The sequence below is a fragment of the Podarcis cretensis genome, assembly GCF_951804945.1.
Source record: "Podarcis cretensis genome assembly, chromosome: 1".
NCBI classification, from domain to species: Eukaryota; Metazoa; Chordata; class Lepidosauria; order Squamata; family Lacertidae; genus Podarcis; species Podarcis cretensis.
In genome coordinates, this window is record NC_137170.1 from 33839916 (window position 1) to 33862446 (window position 22531).

A 22531-nucleotide genomic window follows, 5' to 3' on the forward strand; every position below is an offset into this window, starting at 1 on the left:
TCAAAAGCAGAGATGAAGGACCTGCAGCCTTCCAGATCATGGGTAGGCAAACTAAGGCCCAGGGGCTGGATCCGGCCCAATCGCCTTCTAAATCCTGCCCATGGACAGTCCCGGAATCAGTGTGTTTTTACATGAGTAGAATGTGTCCTTTTATTTAAAATGCATCTCTGGGTAATTTGTGGGGAATGGGAATTTGTTCACCCCCCCCAAAAAATATATATATATAGTCCGGCCCCCACAATGTCCAAGGAACAGTGGACGGGCCCGCTGCTGAAAAAGTTTGCTGACCCCTTTTCCAGATGTTCTCAGACCCCCAACTCCCATCAGCCTCAGCCACCATGGCTAGTGATCGGGGTGATGGAAGTTCTAACTGAATAACATCTGGAGAGTTACGGTGTTCCCCATCCTTCATCTAAAGCAGAAGGTCACAGGCAACAAAACAACCAACCTCATTTTAACTATTTTCCTTTCCTGTGCAGGACCAGGAGCTTTGGCAAATCCCAAAGATTCTTCATTTTGCAAGCCCAGCTTGTGTAGTATGAAAGGTGGTGGACTCTCCTTCAGTGGAGGTTTCTCGAGATTGGCTGACTGATTGCTGGGGATTATTGGGCTGTGATTTCTGCATTGCGGCAGGATGGATTGAGTGACCCATGGGGGTGCCTTCCAATTTTATGAACTCAGGAGCTGAGGCTGCAGAAACCATCTTGGCTGTGAGTTCTGGGCGAGCCAGTGTGGTGTAGTGGTTAAGAGCAGTGGACTCATAATCTGGTGAACCGGGTTCGCGTCCCCGCTCCTCCACATGCAGCTGCTGGGTGACCTTGGGCCAGTCACACTTCTCTGAAGTCTCTCAGTCTCACTCACCTCACAGAGTGTTTGTTGTGGGGGAGGAAGGGAAAGGAGATTGTTAGCCTCTTTGAGTCTCCTTAGTGTAGCGATAAAGAGGGATATCAAATCCAAACTCTTCTTCTTCTTCTACTTCCTGCCTTGCTGGACTCCACCTGCAGAAGCTGAGGCCACTGAGCAGACAAATGGGCTGTGGTATTTATGGTAATTATGGATATTGGTACATCTGTCTTTTTAGATATGATGATTTATGTGGAAACATTCCAACTTTGTTGTGTACTTTTTGATGTGTTTTATTTATTGTTTATGACTACTTTCGTTATTTGTAATGTTGCACCTTCAGCATGGTTTTAACGATGGAAAAGCGACATGCAAATAAAATGACAATCGATTTTAGGACACATGTGACTGATTAAAAACATTTCCAAAAACAACAAACTATTTCAAGACACCTTCTATTTGAAGCTTTTTCTTTTGAACAGAAAATATATAGTCTTCTAATCTCTCTCATATCATCTAAAAAACCAAACTGTTAAAGGTTAATTCATGAAGTAGGTGCTCTACAGTACAGGATATCTTTCCCTACTGATTAAGGTTTTATGGTTAAGATATAAATACCTGTTTACCATATTTCCCTGTATTTGTTTCCATTTGAGTTATGAGGCATAATATCAGTCCTTTGACTGCTTAATGATCAACAGTCATGAGATATGACCAATCATATATTGCTCTATCTCAAACTCTTCCATTCATTCAAGTGAGCAACTATTCTTTAACAACTCATTTAATCTCCTCATCAGAGTGATAACCATATCGCATTATTAGAGCAGAAGTGGTTCTTGCCAGACAGTAAGGAAACAGATTAAAAAGAAGGCTGTGTTTAATTCGAGACATGCAGGAAATTGGAGTTATTTCCCATGACTTGAATAGAAACATGCAGCGGAAAGGCAAATAAAAATTTAACCAGGGCGGCATGTAGTGTAACCACTTGGCATGCTGGTCAACTGTAAATGTTGAGGAGAACTGTACTATTTCTCTGTTTCTCCACTTTTCTGAGCAGGTGAGAGAATGTGCACTAACTAAGCCACTCTTCACTGCTTGGCAAGATGTTTACTCATAATTACCTGGTAAGTTGGCACTTGTTAAATTGTCAACTATATTCACTTGATGAAAACCAGTAACTGAGAAAATACATCCAGGTTCTCCAGATGTTGATTGGCTACAATTCTATTAATCCCTGACCATTAGCCATGGTGGCAGTTGTGGTACAGCAACATCTGTGGAGGGGTCAAAGGTTAGCTACACGTATTCTTAAATGAAAAGCACAAGAGATATGAACTACACTTAGAAAGGAATAAACAAATGCACAAATATAGTATGGGGGATGCCTAGCTTGATATCAGCACACACGAAAAGGATCTAAGGGTTTTAGTAGACCACGAGCTTAACATGAATCAACTGTGTGATGCAGTAGCAGCAAAAAAAAAGGGAGAGGGGGGAAGAGAGCAAATGCTATTCCAGGCTGCATCAACGGAAGTCTAGTGTCCAGATCAAGGGAAGTAATGGGACCCCTTTATTCTGCCTTGCTCAGACTCCATCTGCAGTATTGTGTCCAGTTCTGGGCCCCACAATTTAAGAAGCGTATTGACAAGCTGGAATATGTGCAGAGGAGGGTGGCCAAGATGATAAAGGGTCTGGAAACCAAGCTATGGTGACTTACCATTTTTTATCTGAGAGCCACATTCATCCTTGGCATTCATCTGGGGTCCACATGTCAGTGGTGGGATTGGCCAAAAGTGGGTGTGCTATCTTCTCTCTCTCCCTCACGTTTTTCTATGCATGGAACACAAAGGACATATATAGGCAGCCCACCCCTTCAGCTGATTGATACAAACCAACTGACATGGGGGCTATCACCCCCTCTCCACCTACCCAGTGATCAATCTGATGACCAGGGAGAAAGCAATGTGGATCCCCATCAGGGCACTCACAGCTCTGTCAGCCGCAGCACTAATTATACAGTACTTTACATTTCCCCTTTTTGCTACAGCTACAAAAATCAGTGGGGTCTTGGGCAGGGGACAGAATTCCTTGGGTGGCTACATTGCCCCCCCCCCACTGGGGAGAGGCACTCGTTACAAGCAAATGTATACTGATAATATAATGAGATGATACAGGTTGATACTCTTATTTTATATAAATTATTTCAAAAATTATCATGGGTACATGCTTAAAATACACTGAGGATTAATGAGGAAATATTTGGGCATGCTCCAGAAAGCTTATCAGGAAGGGCTGGTCCATATAAGACAATTTCCCCCAACAATTTCCCCTTTAGATATTATGGACTACCATTTGCATCACTCCAGCCAATGGTTGGGGATAATGTGAATTGCAGTCTAAATCATCTGAATGACCCCAGGTTGGGAGCAGGTATCAACTCCATCTTCTCTTTTAGCGACAGTGCCAAAATTTGGAAATTGGGTTGGGAAATGATTCCCTCAGTTAGCAATTAGAAACTGAGTGCAAACTGTCCCTGAAGTTTGAGCCTGGCTCTTAATGGCTTTTCCAGGGACTAGCCCTCTCCCTAGCCCAACTTTCAAATTACCAGCTGTACACAAAAGTTCTTTCTTTTCTGAAGCAACAGTATTAGGATAACACCTTCATTAGGACCAGCTAAAATGCCACAAATGCCCAGATTGTAAATAAGATGTTTTAAAAGCATACTTTGCTCACATTTCAACTATTTGTAGGAAGGAATAAAAAACATTTAGCAAAAGTAAGATCAAAATATTTTGAAACAAGGGTCAAAAGTACGGTTAATGATTAGCTGTGTTAATGGACTGATTTCTGTCTCTCTCTTTTGGATTACAGAGGCAACTCAGCCATCAGGCAGGTCTATCTCCCCTCATTCTTTGGCCACTTCCAGCAGATTGAGAAAAGCTGGAGAGTAAACACAGGTGTTTTAAAACTGGAGCTGCTGTCATGGACAACCACAAACAGCCGTAACTCGACTGTGGCTATGCCTCTTTCCCGCCCTCTCTTTTTAAAAGGAGAGCTTAACAAGAAAATGTCAAATGTTTCACCTTTCAACACCTCAAAATAACTCAGAGCTTAAGGTATTGTCCAGGAAATCTCAAGCAAATAGTTCTTTTTCTAATTTTCTTTTCAAATGTAGCCAACTTCGAATTAGTCATGTATTTTTTGATTTTTTTTTTTACTAATTACTTTATTTGGAAGATAAGTTTCTTGGTTTCTTGGAAAGCGCTATAGTTATTACGCACAAAGAGCATGATCCAGAGAATCAGCAGGCTAATTTACTGGATCCAGTGAAACTACTCGGTGACTTGTTTTTATAAACATCAGCCGCCATGGTCATTCATACCCTTAAGTCGCTCCCTTACGCAAGCTCTGTTTGGAGCTGCCTTTGAAGACAGCTCGGAAACTTCCAAGTGGTTCTCCATGTAGCCTCTGCTTGGAACAGGACAACCCTCTGAAAAACTGCTCTCCAGAGTGGAGTCCAAAGCAGTGCTAAAAGCTGCAGCTGGAAAGGGACAATTGGAGCTCAGTTTGGGCATACACAGCCACAATCTGTTTAATGACTGCTAAGTGAGATGTTTTGCTTTGAAATGGCAAAAACTGGACCTACTAAAGTACCGTAGCAACCATCTCCCATACTGTGCTATGGGCTCAAAAGACACAATGGGTAAATCAAGCTATGTAATCTGTATTATTTAGACAAGAGCGACTTACCCCAAAAGCTGCTTGATTTACCCGGAGAGTTGGGAAGCAGGTGGCACACTCATAGACCTGGCTGGGCAACAACTTAAAGGGAAATTCGAGATCCTGCACTGGGATACGACATCTATAGTATGGGCACCAGTGTACTTGAAAGATTTATTGTTAAGAAAACACTCCAACTAGTGTATTAGTGAGTAAAACCTGAGAGCTGGCACAGGCAAGAGCAGGCATAGGCAAACTCGGCCCTCCAGATGTTTTGGGACTACAATTCCCATCATCCCTGACCACTGGTCTTGTTAGCTAGGGATGATGGGAGTTGTAGTCCCAAAACGTCTGGACGTTTGCCTATGCCTGGGCAAGAGCCATTTCCCACCGCTACCACCTCCTCTGGTGCTGGCCAGCCCCAGCGGTAGGGTTGTGGATGCATGCTGTTTCATTAACCCTGGTGTTGCCAGCCAGGGGGGTTGGGTTGCCCCCTAAGGACATTTTTGGTTGCCTCCATGAGAAATTAGCTTTCCTCCCCACCCCACCTTTCAGGTACTAACCTTTTCTTTTTTACTGATGCTTCATGAGACAAGCAGCTTTCATTAAGTAATGTTTGTGCAGCCTTTTCTCTGCCCCCCACATTTTTTTTTTAAAAAACCTACAATATCCTATGTATATGTTCATGACTTTCATGACAAATGATCAAGGAATAACTGGGATCTACACAACAGTAACCCTATCAATGTGAATACAGTGGTACCTCGTGTTACGGACAGGATCCATTCCAGAGGCCCGTCTGTAATGTGAAATGCCCACAACTCGAAGCGTTCCGGTACTTCTGGGTACCGCAACATGACGCAACATGAAGCGGATGCAACACGAGGTATGACTGTAACAGCTTATAGGATTCAGCCTTTTTATCAGGATTGCAGGGGCAGGAAAAGATTAAACTACCACTTCTAGTCAGCTCCAAGATTGTTACTCAACCCCCATAGCCATTATTTGAATTTCAAAAACTGTACATTAAATGCAAAAATGCAACACGTTCAATTCATGTTCAGTTTGGCTCTTTTTGCTTTGGTCTCCATAGCCTAGCACGGCAATTCCAGTCTCCAGGCTGGTTCATCTTTGCCTGTATGGGTAGGCAAACTAAGGCCCGTGGGCTGGATCCGGCCCAATCGCCTTCTAAATCCGGCCCATGGACGGTCTGGGAATCAGTGTGTTTTTACATGAGTAGAATGATGTGTCCTTTTATTTAAAATGCATCTCTGGGTTATTTGTGGGGCCTGCCTGGTGTTTTTACATGAGTAGAATGTGTGCTTTTGTTTAAAATGCATCTCTGGGTTATTTGTGGGGCATAGGAATTCGTTCATCCCTCCCCCCCAAAAAAAATATAGTCCTGAGGGACACGGCTCATGGTTGAAAGTTTGCTGACCCCTGCTGTATGCCCTTCATGGGCTACAGATGCCTCACAATATCAGATCCTCCAAGTGTCCTATTTTCCAGGGGCATCCCTGATTAGAGAAGCTGTCTCAGTTTCTGATTTGATCCTGGAATGTCCCACTTTTTCTTAGGATGTCCTTATTTTCATTGCAGAAATGTTGGGAGGGTATAGAATTATCTGACCCCCGAGCCGTCTGAAGGTAATCTTGTACAGGGAGGGTTTTTAAAAAATGTTTTATTATGTTTTTATATCTGTTGGAAGCTGCCTAGGGCAACCTAGTAAGATGTGTGGGGTATAAATAGCAAAATTATCATTAAGGAATGGGACATCCCTATTTCCATCAGAGAAATGTTGGAGGGTATGCAACACTGACCCTGACTGACCTTCATCTACTTTAGATGAAAATAATGCTTCATACATGCCTTCTTGTGATATGGGCAGAATAGGCTCAAATCTATGAATTGCAGAAAGCTCTACCCTGGCTAAATCCAGATTCCAACTCTGGATCTGTGCAAATGGATTAACCCTGCCTTGCAGCCAGAAACCATTAATCCAAATCACTTGATGCAATCTTGAAACTGCTTGTTCTTTAGTAACCTAATTGCTTTTAATATGTTTGTTCTGGAATAAGTGATTTCTAAACCTGTGGCTTTTAGCATCACACAACTGCCCTTGAACAATGGAATATTCTTTCTCCATTTCCTTCCCACCATCCTTCCAACTCCTAAAGCATCTATTTATTTATTTTAAATTCAAACACAGATTATGTAACGAGTATCTGGTAAACTTGTGAATGTGTTTTCTGAATGTCACTTTAGCATTATATATGTCTATCAAGCTAAATGAAATCAGACCACAATAGTAGTAGTAGCAGCAGGTTGTTGCAAAAATAAATTTATAAGTTAAAAAGTCAAACTAATTTTATTTCTAATAAATAAATCTCATCAAGTTTGCTTGCCTTCCTTATTTATTAATTACACGGAACATACTAAATTTATGTGACTAATAAATCTGTAGTTTAATGCTGCATATAAGGGAGATATCAAAGTAAGCTATACTCACAAGAGACACAATAAGGCAATAGGTCTACTCAATGACAAAATTGGATATCATCCAATGCGATTTTGTGTATGCTTGAAATATTTTTTTTTTAAAACTTTGCATGTCTTTCTTAGAAGTCCTACATTTTAAAAACAACAAAACCCCCGCTTGTGCTTCTTACAGAAGTAATTCCAAGATGAAATTCCAGTTTGTGAAAAATGTTTTTTCTGGACTCACATCTGCTAAACTGCAGACTAGATTGAAGTCTGGGTTGCAAAGTCTTAAAGTTCTGTAGGTAGGAAGCTACAATGCTCTGACCTAAGTTGCTTCTGCCTCTACTGCAATGTCAACTTTGCCAGGCAAGTTTTTTAAGTACCGAAAGAGAGGAAACATGAAAGCTGATGTCATTTTCCTTTGAACATAAACAAAACCCAGCAAGAGCGTGAATCTATTTTTCTGAAGAAAAACTGAAAAAACAAAACTTTTGAGAGATGTAGACATTCCTCTCCAAGGTCATAGCTAATAAAACATTTGGAAGACGACATGACACAATTTAGGTTTAAAGGTTCACTTAACTTTGTTTTAATGTTTTGAATTTGACGGGCTCACGTGTCAAAAGATGTTTGCATCGTTTTGTGGTCTGACAATTGATCTGCAAGAATAGTTTTTAAGGAGCTTTTTTCTTTTTCTTTTTTCTTTTTTTGTTTCAGTTAAAATTAAAATCCATGCTGCCTAATCCTTGGAGTCAATCTGTAATTAAGCGGATTTCAAGAGAGACCATGCGCTGAATTAATGATAAAATTTAATATCTGTTTAATACTCTAACAAAAGAATGAAAACCAGGCGATACACAAAACACCATCACTTCAGTATTTGGTGTAAATTCGCACCAATACTTTCTCTAGGAATAATCAGATACTTGATGCTTAAGAACACGTATTTTTTGCGACTGAACATCTGTTCAGTTTACAGCTAAGGCACTGATCCTATGTACATTCAGGACACTTCCAGATCCTTAGTCTTTGACATGGTGATCATATGATGCAAAGGAGAACAGGGCTTTCAAGGTTCTTTAGAAAGAGGAATTTCAGCAGGTGCCATTTGCCATGAAGGTGTGAGGAAAGAAGCATCCACCAATGTTTCTTATGCCTCAGACCTCTTAGGTTGAGAGTGTTGTACATACACCTGGAAGTGGCATGCTGCTCCTCTGCACGTACCTGGCAGTTCAGACACTCCCCCCCCCACTACTCTATTTTGCAAGAGACTTTCTGTGTTTTCTGTAGTCTAACAACAATGCAAAGGATGTAAAAAAATACCAACCCACGTTACAAATTCCTGAAAGTTCCTTCATAGTGTTGTTCGAGGAACCACGGCCTTTCAGAAGCCATTGGACTACAACTCCCACGATCCCTAGCCACTGGCCATGTTGGGTGGGGCTAATGCAAGCACAGGCAAACTCGACCCTCCAGATGTTTTGGGACTACAACTCCCATCATCCCTAGCTAACAGGACCAGTGGCCAGGGATGATGGGAATTGTAGTCTCAAAAATATCTGGAGGGCCGAGTTTGCCTATGCCTGGGCTAATGGGAGTTAAACAACATATTCAAATATCTCAAGGGCTGTCACACAGAAGATGGAGCAAGCTTGTTTTCTCCTGCTGTGGAGGGGTAGGTCTCGAACCAATGGCTTTGAGTGACAAGAAAGGAGAGTCCGACTAAACATCAGGAAGAACTTTCTAACAGGAAGACCTGAAGTATACCTGAAGGAGCGTCTCCACCCCCATCATTCTGCCCGGACGCTGAGGTCCAGCGCCGAGGGCCTTCTGGCGGTTCCCTCATTGCGAGAAGTAAAGCTACAGGGAACCAGGCAGAGGGCCTTCTCGGTAGTGGCGCCCGCCCTGTGGAACGCCCTTCCAGCAGATGTCAAAGCGATAAACAACTACCTGACATTCAGAAGACATCTTAAGGCAGCCCTGTTCAGGGAAGTTTTTAACGTGTGATATTTTATTGTATTTTTGCTTTCTATGGAAGCCGCCCAGAGTGGCTGGGCCCAGCCAGATGGGCGGGGTATAAATAATAAATTATTATTATTATTATTATTATTATTATTATTATTATTCAACAGTGGAGCTATCTCCCTTGGGAGGCTGTGGACTCTTCTTCCTTGGAGGTTTTTAAGCAGGAGTCAGATGGGCATCTGTCATGGATGCTTTCATGCAGGAGGTTAAATTAGGTGACTCTTCCAACTCTATGATTCTATGATCTGGAGGGGCAGATTCCTCATCCCTAACTGTACAGGTAATATTTTGTATGCTGTGGGATCCTATTGGTAATCTCACTTCCAAACTACCACCCACAGTATGTAGTTGCCTTGTATTTGGACTATTTGCCCATAAAGTCCAAGGTTGTCTACTTGTATAGGCAGCAGCTTTCTTCTGCATTACCAGACACTTGATCCTTTTGACTGGAGATACTTAGGAATTCAATCTGCCACTCATCTACATTACCTATCTATAATAAGATAAAACATGCTGTAAGAGTAACCCCCCCCCAAAAAAAAACCCTGTAGCACACATACCTACAAAAGCAAGGAGGGGGGGGGGGGCGAAGGATGTGCAATAACAGCATTTTAGCCCAAACTTGCCTGTTGCCATTTGAGCAAAAATATTCATATCTATATATATTTTTAAATAACTGCATTCTTTGACTGAGTGAACTGGACCTGACTATACACAGGTCTATTCACATATCTGTCTATATACCATTTTGGACTTCATATATTTACAGCCTAATCCACATTTATATTAGACTGAGGTCTTTGAATTTAACACCTTTTCTTCATATGGATGCCTTTGGGTATTTAAAATCCAAATACATCAGGTTACTGGTTTGTGAACTGAGCTCATCTTAATTGTAAGTTTGGTTCTACAGTGTGAACTGACTAGGTTCATCCCAAGAAGTTATTACTGGCAGATTTTATAGGCAAGTGGTGTTCAGTTAATTCTGCTTTCAAACTGAACTATATTTAGTTTATCTGTAATGTTAACATTCTTCATGCCTTTTCTATTAGCTACATTTACATTTTTCTCCTTAATGGAAGGTAAGATTTTGAAATCACAACACTCCTAAGTGAATATTTAAATCAGTGGAGATTGAACTCTTAACGGGGAATGCCAGGCCATTGTATTTATCGCTATAAGAGAGGAGAAGAACTTCTCTGAGCTTATTGCTTCCTACTGAATAATTCATTTCTGTATAAGTATAATGAAATACTCAAATCAAAGTACATGCCAGGACTGAGCAATCAGGTTCTGCAAGGATGACACATCCTAATATAGTCTCGGCTGAAATCTCCAAGTATTTGTGCTGCTTTAATATCTTCCCCACAGTGGGACTGCGTTCAGCTTGACTTACTTGTGAGTAGTAGTCATGTTTAGTATTTGTGCCTAGCCCTTATGAAGGAACAACATGCAACAAGGAAGGAATTCTATCGCAGCACGCTACACAGCTTATTGGCTTTCCAAATCACAGAGGGAATGTGGGATCTGCATAGTTGATTCATAGTTAAGCCTATTATGTACATGTGAGGATCCATTCTATGCGTGTGTTACAATTGCTGTCTTGTACACTGAGACAACTAGAGGGACATTTACATTCTATTACACCTTTATCACCCAGTATTGGAGCAATAAGGGACAACCAAACATTGGGCATAGCAGAATCTGCTGGCAGGTGACAGAAGACTTCAGATAACGCCAGTGCCAATTTGGACCATAAAGAAGGCTGATCGCCGAAGAATTGATGCTTTTGAATTATGGTGCTGGAGGAGACTCTTGAGAGTCCCATGGACTGCAAGAAGATCAAACCTATCCATTCTGAAGGAAATCAGCCCTGAGTGCTCACTGGAAGGACAGATCGTGAAGCTGAGGCTCCAGTCCTTTGGCCACCTCATGAGAAGAGAAGACTCCCTGGAAAAGACCCTGATGTTGGGAAAGATGGAGGGCACAAGGAGAAGGGGACGACAGAGGACGAGATGGTTGGACAGTGTTCTCGAAGCTACAAACATGAGTTTGACCAAGCTGCGGGAGGCAGTGGAAGACAGGAGTGCCTGGCATGCTCTGGTCCATGGGGTCACGAAGAGTCGGACACGACTAAACGACTAAACAACAACAACAATTTTTATGTCCAATGATAAATCCACAGCTCTTTGTGAAAATGAATCATGGACACCAGATTAAAAAACAGTAAAAGGCACAATATTCTTTAGGTGGTGGAAGAGAGGGGACATGAACATTGCCCTTCCGGCACAATTATGACTCTCGCTGGCTTAGTAAACCATCTGAACCAGAGTTTAGCTGTGTGATCTGCTCATCTCATGATCACAGTAGACCCTGGTTTACAAATTCCTGGAGCAGCACTGGAGCTACTTCCCCACAGTTTCTTCCTACATGACACCAGTAATGGCAATATGATAGAAGCACACGGATGGCGTGAATCATGGTGTGGTTTCTTCCCATGCAAATGATGCCTGGCTCCCAGAGAAGGGGGTGATCACACAGAAAAAACACTCACATGTCACTCTCCTCCTCTACAGTGTTCCGGAGACCATCTTGGCTGTGACTCCAGGAAGAACTGCTCCCTGCCTTGTAGGCCTATTCCCACCTGGCTTGGTGGGGTCAGGACACTGACTGACGCCAGCTACAGAGACTGATGCTACTAAATAGACTATCGGCTTGCGGTATTGTTTGGGGAGACTTGTTCCTCTTATTGATATCATTTTTTGGTATCTTTATTTTCAGCTCTTATTTAATGTGGAATTCTTCAAATTGGCTGTGCACTTTTTGATGTATTTTATTTATTGTTTTGACTACTTTTGTTGTATTTGTAATTATCTATTTCTCCCCCATGCTGTAAGCTGCCTTGAGCATGGTTTTAGCTACGGAAAGGCGGTATACAAATAAAATGATGCATGTAATGGGAAAGCATGGATGAAGCCACATGGAAGCTGCTCACATGCAATGTAGCATTATGTGTTCTGGGTCTGGGAATGGCTTCCTAGAACCTGTAAAGCAAATACTTTCAGTATGGACCCTTAGTTGGCTGCCAGCACTCAGCAGGACAACATAGCAATAAAGTTTTTACAAAAAGCAGCTGCCAGCAACAATGTGCGGAGAAGTATTTCTTTCCAACTGTTCCAACACAGTTCAAAGCCACTGGAAATTAAGACTGATCTACACTGCTACTGGCGGGTATGTTTTGTCACAGACACCTGGAGTTGGTTCATATGTAATGTCAAAGTTTGCCATTATGTCTGAATAAGAGGTAGACCAATCTCATGGATGAAACTTTCAAGTATTAGATGGGACAAACTGACCAGTAGGTCTAACCAAGTACCCCTGAATATGCAACAGCAACATCCTATTTCTTGTGGGCTTTCATGACATGGAAGTTATTCTTGCTGAATTTTCACCTCCTGTACAGCTAGAAACATTAGAGCCCTGCCAATAATTTATCTAGTGTGGATTTTAAAAGCAATAGATTTCTTCATTTAGTATTTGCTCTCACTTCTGGCTCACATGCCTAATCACACCACCATACACTTATCAATTTCCTTATTGTTTCCTTTTTCCAGTAAAAGGGGGGGGGAGCACCCTAAATTCTGAAGCAACGCTTAAATGTTAAAACTATAAAAAGTTGCAAAAACTAAAGTACATTTACGGATCTCCACTGCATTTGCAGGTGTTAGTCCTCTTTTAGAATTCCCGGCCTGGATACTATTATGGTAGGGAGTTTGGTAAAATAGTTTGTAAAACTATTTATACAGATACATGATTTGAGAAACTATCTGTTCTGATGTCCTCATTGGTCACAGGACTGCAGTCAAGAAGATCCTTCAGATTAAGAATGAAAGAAAAGTTGAAAAGTGCAAACATGTATTATCTTTTGAGCCAAGGCTAGTGGGCAGCCTTGAGAATGCATTAAGGCCTCCCCTGCTTTTGTCTCAGCTCTTGTGGGGAACTCGCTCATGACATCTACAAATTTCAAGTCACACAAAAGAAAGAGGCTATATCAGGTAAAGGGGCCCTGGTACTATTTTTTAGAAAACAGACGAGGCTTAGAAATATTTATATATGCTTTGCCCCACCTATGTCTCCTCAGTGTCTATTACAGACCGAATGTGGAACGGCATTTTCAGATAAGGAGGTCATGCATGGGTCATTGCTATTTAGAGCTTCCTAAGGCTTGCTTTTGGGGTGAAGGGTTTATGTAACCAGCGTTTATAAGATTTCACTAGAGCACAAACAACAATGTATCATTATGCACTAATGGTGAATGGGAAAATCTAATGGAGGGTTATTTTGACACTTGCCCTAAGAAGTACAGTTCACTCTTGATACCTTTTTAAAGCGTCCCCCCCCCCCATTAAAGTCCCAGTTATACTGCAGCTAAAAACCATACACTATTAAGACTGTAATCTTTCAAATACTGCAATCCTGTTGTTGTTTAGTCGTGTCTGACTCTTCATGACCCCATGGACCAGAGCACGCCAGGCACTCCAGTCTTCCACTGCTTCCCACAGTTTGGTCAAACCCATGTTCGTACGGCAATCCTATACAGTGGTACCTTGGGTTAAGAACTTAATTCATTCTGGACATCCGTTCTTAACCTGAAACTGTTCTTAACCCGAGGTACCACTTTAGCTAATGGGGCCTCCCGCTGCTGCAAGCTTTCTGTTCTCATCCTGAAGCAAAGTTCTTAACCCGAGGTGCTATTTCTGGGTTAGCGGAGTCTATAACCTGAAGTGTCTGTAACCCAAGGTACCACTGTACATGCTTAACTAGGTAGACGGAAGCTGCTTTAAACTCAACGGGACATGCTTCTGAGTAGACACATGATTGTGCTGAAACACAGATCTGTCTTGAGAGTCACAAGAGGGTCTGTTGTGATTCTATAAAACAATCCCACTTTAAAGGAAAGAGGGTATTTAACATTTCACCCATGTCAATTTATATATATATTTGACTTACATCCCCGGTTTAGATTAACAGCATGTCCCTCAGAGGAAAAGCTTTTTCATATGATTCGACCCCACCCCCATAAAATAAAGCATATTGCTTGACAATAACTTAACATTTCTGGTAGTGTGACATCTCTCTTTTGGCTACAAAATCGGTTACTTACAGAGATGCAGTAGTAAAAGCAAAGTTAAAGAGCTTGGAACGATCTTCTTGTCCCTACCCCACCTTCATTTTTAATTTTAAAATCTGAACATTCTGTATAGTGTTGAAGAATCCCAGGCATCTAAAATGTTTGATTCATGTTTCAAAAACAAGCAAACCTGGGGCAGGACTAGAAAAAAAACCCCCAAAACCTGCTGCTCCTATTCATTTGAAATGTTTTCCCGGACAATAGTATTATTGTGCATATATGAACTAAACAAGCTACGTATTATTAAACGTTTATATTAAACCCTCTCCCTTCAGGCCTTAATATACACTGGGATTAACTCACCACTTAAATGTAATCTATTTTGCTTTTGGAAATATTTTTTCCTTGACCAAATGTCTCCTTCTTTTAACCACAAAGAAAAAGGCTGCTGTGCTCTCAATCCTTTTGTCTTAGGTAACAAGCGAAAGAATACTCTTGCTAATATGTGCTTTCATCTCCAGTGAAACGGACACTTAGGCACACAATTAAAATTACTCATACAAATGAGTCAATAGTACTATTTGTGTAAAGAGAGCCACATATGTAAATATCATCCAAATCAAAATCTCACTGCACAAAGTGGCATGCTACTTCTAAAAAGCGTGTGAGTTTTTCTTTTTGGGAAGCGGGGAAATAGCCAAGAGGCAATTCAGCTTGGCTAGTTAGCCCTGTGAAAGATTAAGGTAAAGGTAAAGGTACCCCTGCCCGTACGGGCCAGTCTTGACAGACTCTGGGGTTGTGCGCCCATCTCACTTAAGAGGCCAGGGGCCAGCGCTGTCCGGAGACACTTCCGGGTCACGTGGCCAGCGTGACATCGCTGCTCTGGCGAGCCAGAGCCGCACACGGAAACGCCGTTTACCTTCCCGCTGGTAAGCGGTCCCTATTTATCTACTTGCACCCGGAGGTGCTTTCGAACTGCTAGGTTGGCAGGCGCTGGGACCGAGCAGCGGGAGCGCACCCCGCCGCAGGGATTCGAACCGCCGACCTTTCGATCAGCAAGCCCTAGGCGCTGAGGCTTTAACCACAGCGCCACCTGCGTCCCCTGTGAAAGATTAGCCCTGACTAATTCTTCTACTGTTGGCTTTCAAGGCAGTATAGAATCTCTGGAAGCTGGGTCACATGAGGCATGTGGCCATTTTCAGACACCTCTATAAAGTAGTCATGATATTTGTGCAAAGTGAGATTTCTGATTTTCCATGATCTGCAAGGTACATTTGTCAGATTCAGAGATTGCAACAATTGATGTTGCTGAAACCTCTGGGTTTCTATGCCGCAAATAATATCAATCACATTAAGAATTGTAAGACGTCATCCTAATCAGTCTGTGTTGTACTATCTACGAAAAACCTACAATATTTACTGCACATACCTGCTGTTGCTGGAAACATGGACAAAGTAGATGAATCTCAAAGGAAACAATTAGGATAATTATATAAAGGGTAGTGTGGTGGCCCCTACCCTTTGGAACACCATCTTCTTATGTACCAGACAGGTGCCATTTCTATTATGATTTCAGCACCTATAAAAGACCTTCCTTTTCTCAATAAGCCTTTTAAGACCATATTTTATCCCAATCTGTATTTGCACATTTGAAATGGTTTTTATATATGAACCTGCTCTATGCTACATATGTTTCTACTGTTGATGTTTTCATTGCTGAATCACCTTGAGACATTTCATAGAAAGCGATTCATAAATGGGATTAATTGAGAAATAGATAGCTGTAAAAATGTCTTCAACGTGAGTCCACTTTTTAAAAGCCAATTACAATGTTTTAGCTTTACTGAAAAGAATATTTGTGGAGACAAATATTATGTATTGTAAACAGGACAATTTTGCCAAAGAGGAAAACTGTGTATTCCTCTCTGAATGACTCAACTACCTTGCAGGAATACATGAAAACATTGACAGTGTGAAAATGCATAGGGTGGGTAATAACAACTACTTTGGCACAGTAACTTCAAAGTATCAAATGTGACAACTCTGAGCAATGTTACTTTAGTGTCACAGGCACAAATATTCAGTTCTGAATGGGAGTTTTATAGTTTAGCCCTGTGTGAATGGAATGATAAATGCTGGGCTTGGTTCAAATAATTAAACAATAACTAACTAAAAAGCACCTTGGACATCCAGGGATGAATAACTTTTGATTTCATGTTAGCCTAATTCCTCCCCTCATCTAAGTGCTTTTTGAGCCTTCCCATGACACACAAACGAGGATTGGTTTTTTATCTACTGCTTTGTGAAAATTCCATGAATTATGACTATACTTAGCTTCATGAGTTGCCACAAGTCCACTTGTTGATAGAGCCTAGGAATGGGCAAATCTGTTTTCTCTCAGGTTCTCATTTTTCCAATCTTAAATTGGAGAACCTTTTTTTCAAGTCCTCATGAAAATCTACCAGCATTTTATTGTTAATTGCTCCTAATATATACATTGTATACAATTTTGGCTCATATACACAAGTTTGCAAAGCAATTACTATAGCACATTTTTGCACGTGTGTTTTTGTGTGCATCATTTTTGCTAATATATGCATTTAATGCACACGTTACCCAAGTAGATGCATTTTTTAACATACTGTTTGGCCAGTGAACTGCACCAGAAAATTTGGAGATGTGCTAATTTCAGAGGATGGCTGCATTTCGGTTTACATATTGCTTTGGAAGGTGTGAACTAGGCAGGTTCGCTTTTAAATCGAATGGGGTTCAGTTTTCTTCTCCATCCCTAACAGGGACAAATGTTTTCACATTTCAGAACTAATCAATATAGACAACAGAAATGTTGATCCTCAAGCCAACTTAGCAAGAAGAAGGGTGGGAAATGAAAACAAGTTTAAAGTAATAAAACAACTGTAGGCTCCGGACAAAGATCTCTCTTTCTTTTCATTATACATGTTGGGATGATGTAGAAATATATGTCTCATGAGCGCCGCAGTGCTGCTGGGATCAGGCTTGAGAACAGGTTCTGATGGGGATGGAGGAGGTTGAACAGAAGGTGGCAGCAACTGAACTGGAGTTTGAATTGGAGTATGAAGCCTTGCTGCTCAGAACCAGGCCCCACCTTCACAGATGGGATCAGACCCACCCACTCCAACCAAGTATCTGCTTGCAACCCCAATATTCCTACAAGGTGAGAGAGTCTTGCATGTGAGCTCACCACACCTTGTCTTGGCAGGAAAACTCGTTGGGACATCTTCCAGGCTTCTGTCCAATTCTGAACTTCTTGCCCTGCTCCTGAATCATGACTCCTGCCTGCTGTGAGCCTTTACCATCACTTGCCTGAAGTAACAGCCTCTGTCTGCATGCATTGGCTTGGTGCAAGGACAACATGGATTTTTAAAAAACATTATTTTAATCTGTTTTCTCCTTTTGGTTCCTAAGAGGGTCTAGCAAGGAAATGCAGTGTCAACATAAGATGCCCTTTCTAAAGCTAAAGTATCATTTCCTCAAATATTCTCACTTTGCTGCCTTTTATCTTTCTCTTCTTTCCTTCTCTCTTCCTCCTCCTCCCTTTTATCTCTTTCTCCCTTTTATCCTTTCTGACAAGACTTCCCCTGCTGAAACTGGAAAGAGGACTCACAAGCTACCCTTTTGCAAACATCAGTATCAACTATGTGGTCACTACTAGGATAGGTCAACAATCTTATTAATACAGCACACACTACCTGAAGCATATCAAACAGACATTCTTTAGAAATATTCATTTTGTACAGTTACCGCTGGGCAAACAGCGACGATTTCCCCCCAAACACTATAGAGCTAGAATACTGCCAGAAGCGAACCGGTGTGAATTGAACGTTCGTTACCATAACACAGCCTGTCAATTTGGAGAATATGTTGTTTTTATTTTGTTGTGCTCATAGGCGCACACACACCACTAAATAATACCATAACAGAAGGGTGCTGTATCTGTGTTTAAAGAAGGGGTTGTTGGCAAACAGCGAAGCTCACTTCTGCCGAAATGTACACAACTGATATATGCAGCACAGAAAGCTGGCACCCAGGGCTTACAACCTTAATTTGCCTGCAAGAAGGAATGGAGATTTACCTTCAGAGCACGTTCTTGATTGTTTTCAGCAGTCAGATGTCTCGTGTTGTTTGCAGAAGTCTGGTTCTGCTCTTTCATATGATGAAGCTCCTGCTCCAGCAGTTTGCACTGCAACGAGGGAAGAATCCCATTAAGTGAAGGAGCTGGGACAGATCTTTTCTCCTCCAGCAAGCCAAATGAATTAATGCAAATAAAACATTATATTATATTATATTATATTATATTATATTATATTATATTATATTATATTATATTATATTATATTATATTATATTATATTATATTATTATTGCATTGATTTAAACTTCACATTTAAACATGTTGTGATCTAGCATATGAGATAGCACAGATCTTGGTTTATTCATTCTCTCACGGTATAATTACTCACAGACAAAAATGCAAATTCCCATGACTAACACAACATATCTGAAAGATGGCATATAAATTATTGAGAAAAAATAATATTCTAAGTCAGAATGAGAAGCAATTTTGGTATTAAATAGTTACACACACAGAGAGAGAGAGAGAGAGAGAGAGAGAGAGAGAGAGAGAGAGACTTGTCTACATTCTGACTTAGATGATTTTATATATGGGAAAGTAAAGCTGTCATGTAAAATGTTGAATTGGAAGTTACATCCACAATGTTATGCATTGCTTATTAAAAATAATCTTATGCCAGTTTAAGATACAGCTATAAACATCAAGTGTTTGCATTAATAATTAGAGTTTAGTACTAAGCAGCAGAATTGTTAATTATTTGTGCGACAGGGAGCATGTTTCAAAGAATTAAACAGCTAAGACATAGCCCAAGATATTGGATGGGCATCTAACCAAATTTCCAGAAGGTCATGAGGTGCAATTCCTAGTTATCCTGGCTTAAGGGTAAAACGGTGGTTTGGAGGGCAAAATAAAGACAAAAGAATTCAAGACCAAAGAACCATAAGGTGTATAAGGGAGGCTGGAGAGCAATCACAAAACATAAAAGGGAACCTCTGAAAGCATGGAGATCTGTAACATAAACACTCTAAAGTCAACTGTATACCAGAAAATGTTAAGAAAAGTAAGAAAATGATAACATTTGCACACTCAGCAGTGTGAAACTTGACAACTGAAAAACACATTTCCTGAAATGTGCCCCAAACTTTGGGAGAATTCATTTTGGAGTGCAATATTGCTAACAGATACAGTGGTATCTCGGGTTACATACGCTTCAGGTTACAGACGCTTCAGGTTACAGACTCTGCTAACCCAGAAATAGTGCTTCAGGTTAAGAACTTTGCTTCAGGATGAGAACAGAAATCGTGCGGCGGCGGCACGGCAGCAGCAGGAGGCCCCATTAGCTAAAGTGGTGCTTCAGGTTAAGAACAGTTTCAGGTTAAGTACGGACCTCCAGAACGGATTAAGTACTTAACCTGAGGTACCACTGTACATGGGGCAAATCCCAACAATGTACCAATGGGCATAACAAAACTTCCTTCTTTTTGTATAGCCCTCACAACCTCCTGTGTGTGTGTGTGTGTGTGGGTGTGTGTGTGTGGAGGGGTGTAAACAGAAGAGAGGAAAGGTAAGGCTCATTCGCACAAACAAAATACTACAGTTGGATACCACCCATGGGGTATGTTATTGCAGAGAGATTTTACATACATATATTAATCTCTGAATAAGCGCAAATGTCTTTCTCCAATGAATAACAAAGTTACAATATTAATAAAATTGCAATATAAGCAATTCCTGAAGAGAACAGGTACAGAATGCCAATAAGAAAGAACAGATTTTTGTGGGAAATAAGACATTTTCCATATTGAACTATTTATTCTCATAAGCAACATCCAGATGTGCAGACTGGCTAGAGTCCAATCTACAGTAGCAAATGCTTAGGTCCTACTAAAATCAATGAAATTTAAATATGTTTAAGAGTGAAATGAACTGGAACAATTATAGCTTTCATTTAATATTAGTTTAATGCTCCTCAAGATGTAGTGTACATGTACAATAATAATAATAATTTTTATTTATACCCCGCCCTCCCCAGCCAAGACTGGGATCAGGGTGGCTAACACCAGGTATAAAAACAACGGATTAAAACACAACTTAAAAACAAGATTAAAATACAACATTAAAATACAGCCTCATTTCAGACAAACTCAAATCAAAACTTTTTGGGGATGAAAACGTGAAATCTTCACCAAGGCCAACTATCCAGACTGGTCCTACGGGGGCCAGAAAAAAAGCCAGGGAAGTCCCCAAATAGGAGTTCCATCACAGAAGGAGAAAGGAAAGAGGGGGAGGGAATCAAGTTGATTCCAAGTCAAAGGCTAGGTGGAACAACTCTGTCTTACAGGCCCTGCGGAAAGAAATCAGATTCTGCAGGGCCCTGGTCTCATGAGGCAGAGCGTTCCACCAGGCCGGGGCCAATGTTGAAAAGGCCCTGGCTCTGGTTGAGGCTAATCTGACTTCCTTAGGGCCCGGGACCTCTAGGGTGTTGCTGTTTATGGACCTTAAGGTCCTCCATGGGGCGTACCGGGAGAGGCGGTCTGGTAGGTACGAGGATCCTAGGCCGTGAAGGAATTTCAGAATTGTAAAATAGTTAAGAGATTGAGTCTGCAGTCCTCCATACGCTCAGGCCCAATTCAGTTCCACGTTGCTTCCTTCCTTCCCCATTCTCTACCTGGGGAGTATTCTGGGGTTGGGCAGGGGAGAGAAGTGGAAGAGCATCTGCTTTGCTTCCAGAATGCCTTGAATTCAATCCGTCATCTCCAGGTAGGTCTGGGAATTTCTGGAGGCTGAAACCCTGGAGACACATTGCCAGTCAGTGTAGACAATATGGAGGAAGATAGAGTAACAGTCTGAGGCAGTTTCCTATGAAGCTTCCTATTGTGTCTATAGGATTCCCATGGCATTGACTGCCTTCATCTATTGCCAGCATTCTTCCAGTGGCTTGCATGGAGGGGAGCCTGGATTGACCCTCTATTTGGCCCAAGGTCCCATCAAATCCAGTGGGACTCAAGACTAAGCCTGCGCAGTTTGAGGCCAAAGGTGAAGGAGACAAGTTATGTTTACTGATAGTGAGATTACTAAACAGGAAGCATTTATTCAGTGTACCGAGCAGCCGATTTCAAAGCTTGTTTTTATCGATGATCTTTTGATCCTAGCTTATTTTTTAACTTATTTTAATAGTGTACATCCTCCTTTAAAAAAAGTCAAAAATCAAAACTGAAACTCGGTTGACATGTTGGAATAAAACTCCATGTTCCAGACAAAGGTGGTTTAACAGATTTCAAAACTGTTTTATTATTCTGTTCTTCTCTTTATTTTCTTTTGAAAGATCTGCACATGAGGACAGTTTCCGATCCAAAGATTCCTCAAGGAAAGCAAGCAGTTTTCACTGTGATTTTTTTAAAAAATAAAAAACACACAGTCTCCCCCTTGTCCCAAATTCATCATGATTGCTTGAGAGGCAAATATCTCACCACTTGGATGCTACACAACTCCTTCCTTTGCAGACAAAAATAATATCAAACTCTTCCAGTCAAAACACAAACCAACCTTTGGTGTCAATGTGAGTTATGTACTTTGAGCAGCAGATGTTTGGAAACACTTGTATTTATCTAAATTGATTTTATCCTTTTCTTTTCCATTTAAAAGAATTAGTTTCTTCTTCCACTAAATGATGGTCTAGATAGATTTATTTAATTATGCCATAATTCTGAATTATTATTATTTTTTCATTTTAAAAAACTGTGAAGCCTTTCCTCTACACTTCTGGCAAGCGGTCAACAAGAGTGTTTAACTGATTATTTTTACAATGCCCAGCCGTTTTAAACCTCCTGGATTTCAGAAGAGTGAAAAAAAGAAAGAAAGAAAGAAAAAGAGCTTTGGTAGAGGTCAGACCCCAGGAACATCTGCATCTTTAGAAAAAAAAATTATTTGATTAGGAAAAGAAACATTTAACATTTCAACTTGGGGGAAAATGCAATGCTGCTCTAACATCTTGCCAATCAGAAGCCATAAAAGGTTTGATTAAACACTACTTGTCTCACTGCTGTAATCCAGTCTGAGCTTGAAGCTGTCATGAACTCAAAGATAACTCTGTATATTTGTCTTGCTCCTAATAAATATCAGTTTATGCATAACAGGAAGAAGAAATGTGGAATGCAAAATTCTGTTAAACCATGTTGGGGTGTGTGTGAGTGTGATTTCAGATGCAACTCTTGAGG

The 22531-nt window shown here is 41.0% G+C and overlaps 1 protein-coding gene across 2 annotated transcripts in view; it reads right to left on the bottom strand.

Annotated features, from left to right (window-relative positions):
* The window catches only part of MIPOL1 (mirror-image polydactyly 1), a 197543-nt gene that overhangs the window by 78015 nt on the left and 96997 nt on the right, over positions 1–22531 (bottom strand). For both annotated transcript variants that reach the window (XM_079955028.1, XM_079955029.1), the window contains exon 9: positions 18315–18422. In XM_079955028.1, coding sequence (XP_079811154.1) covers positions 18315–18422 — 108 coding nt within the window. The remainder of the gene's footprint in view (positions 1–18314; positions 18423–22531) is intronic.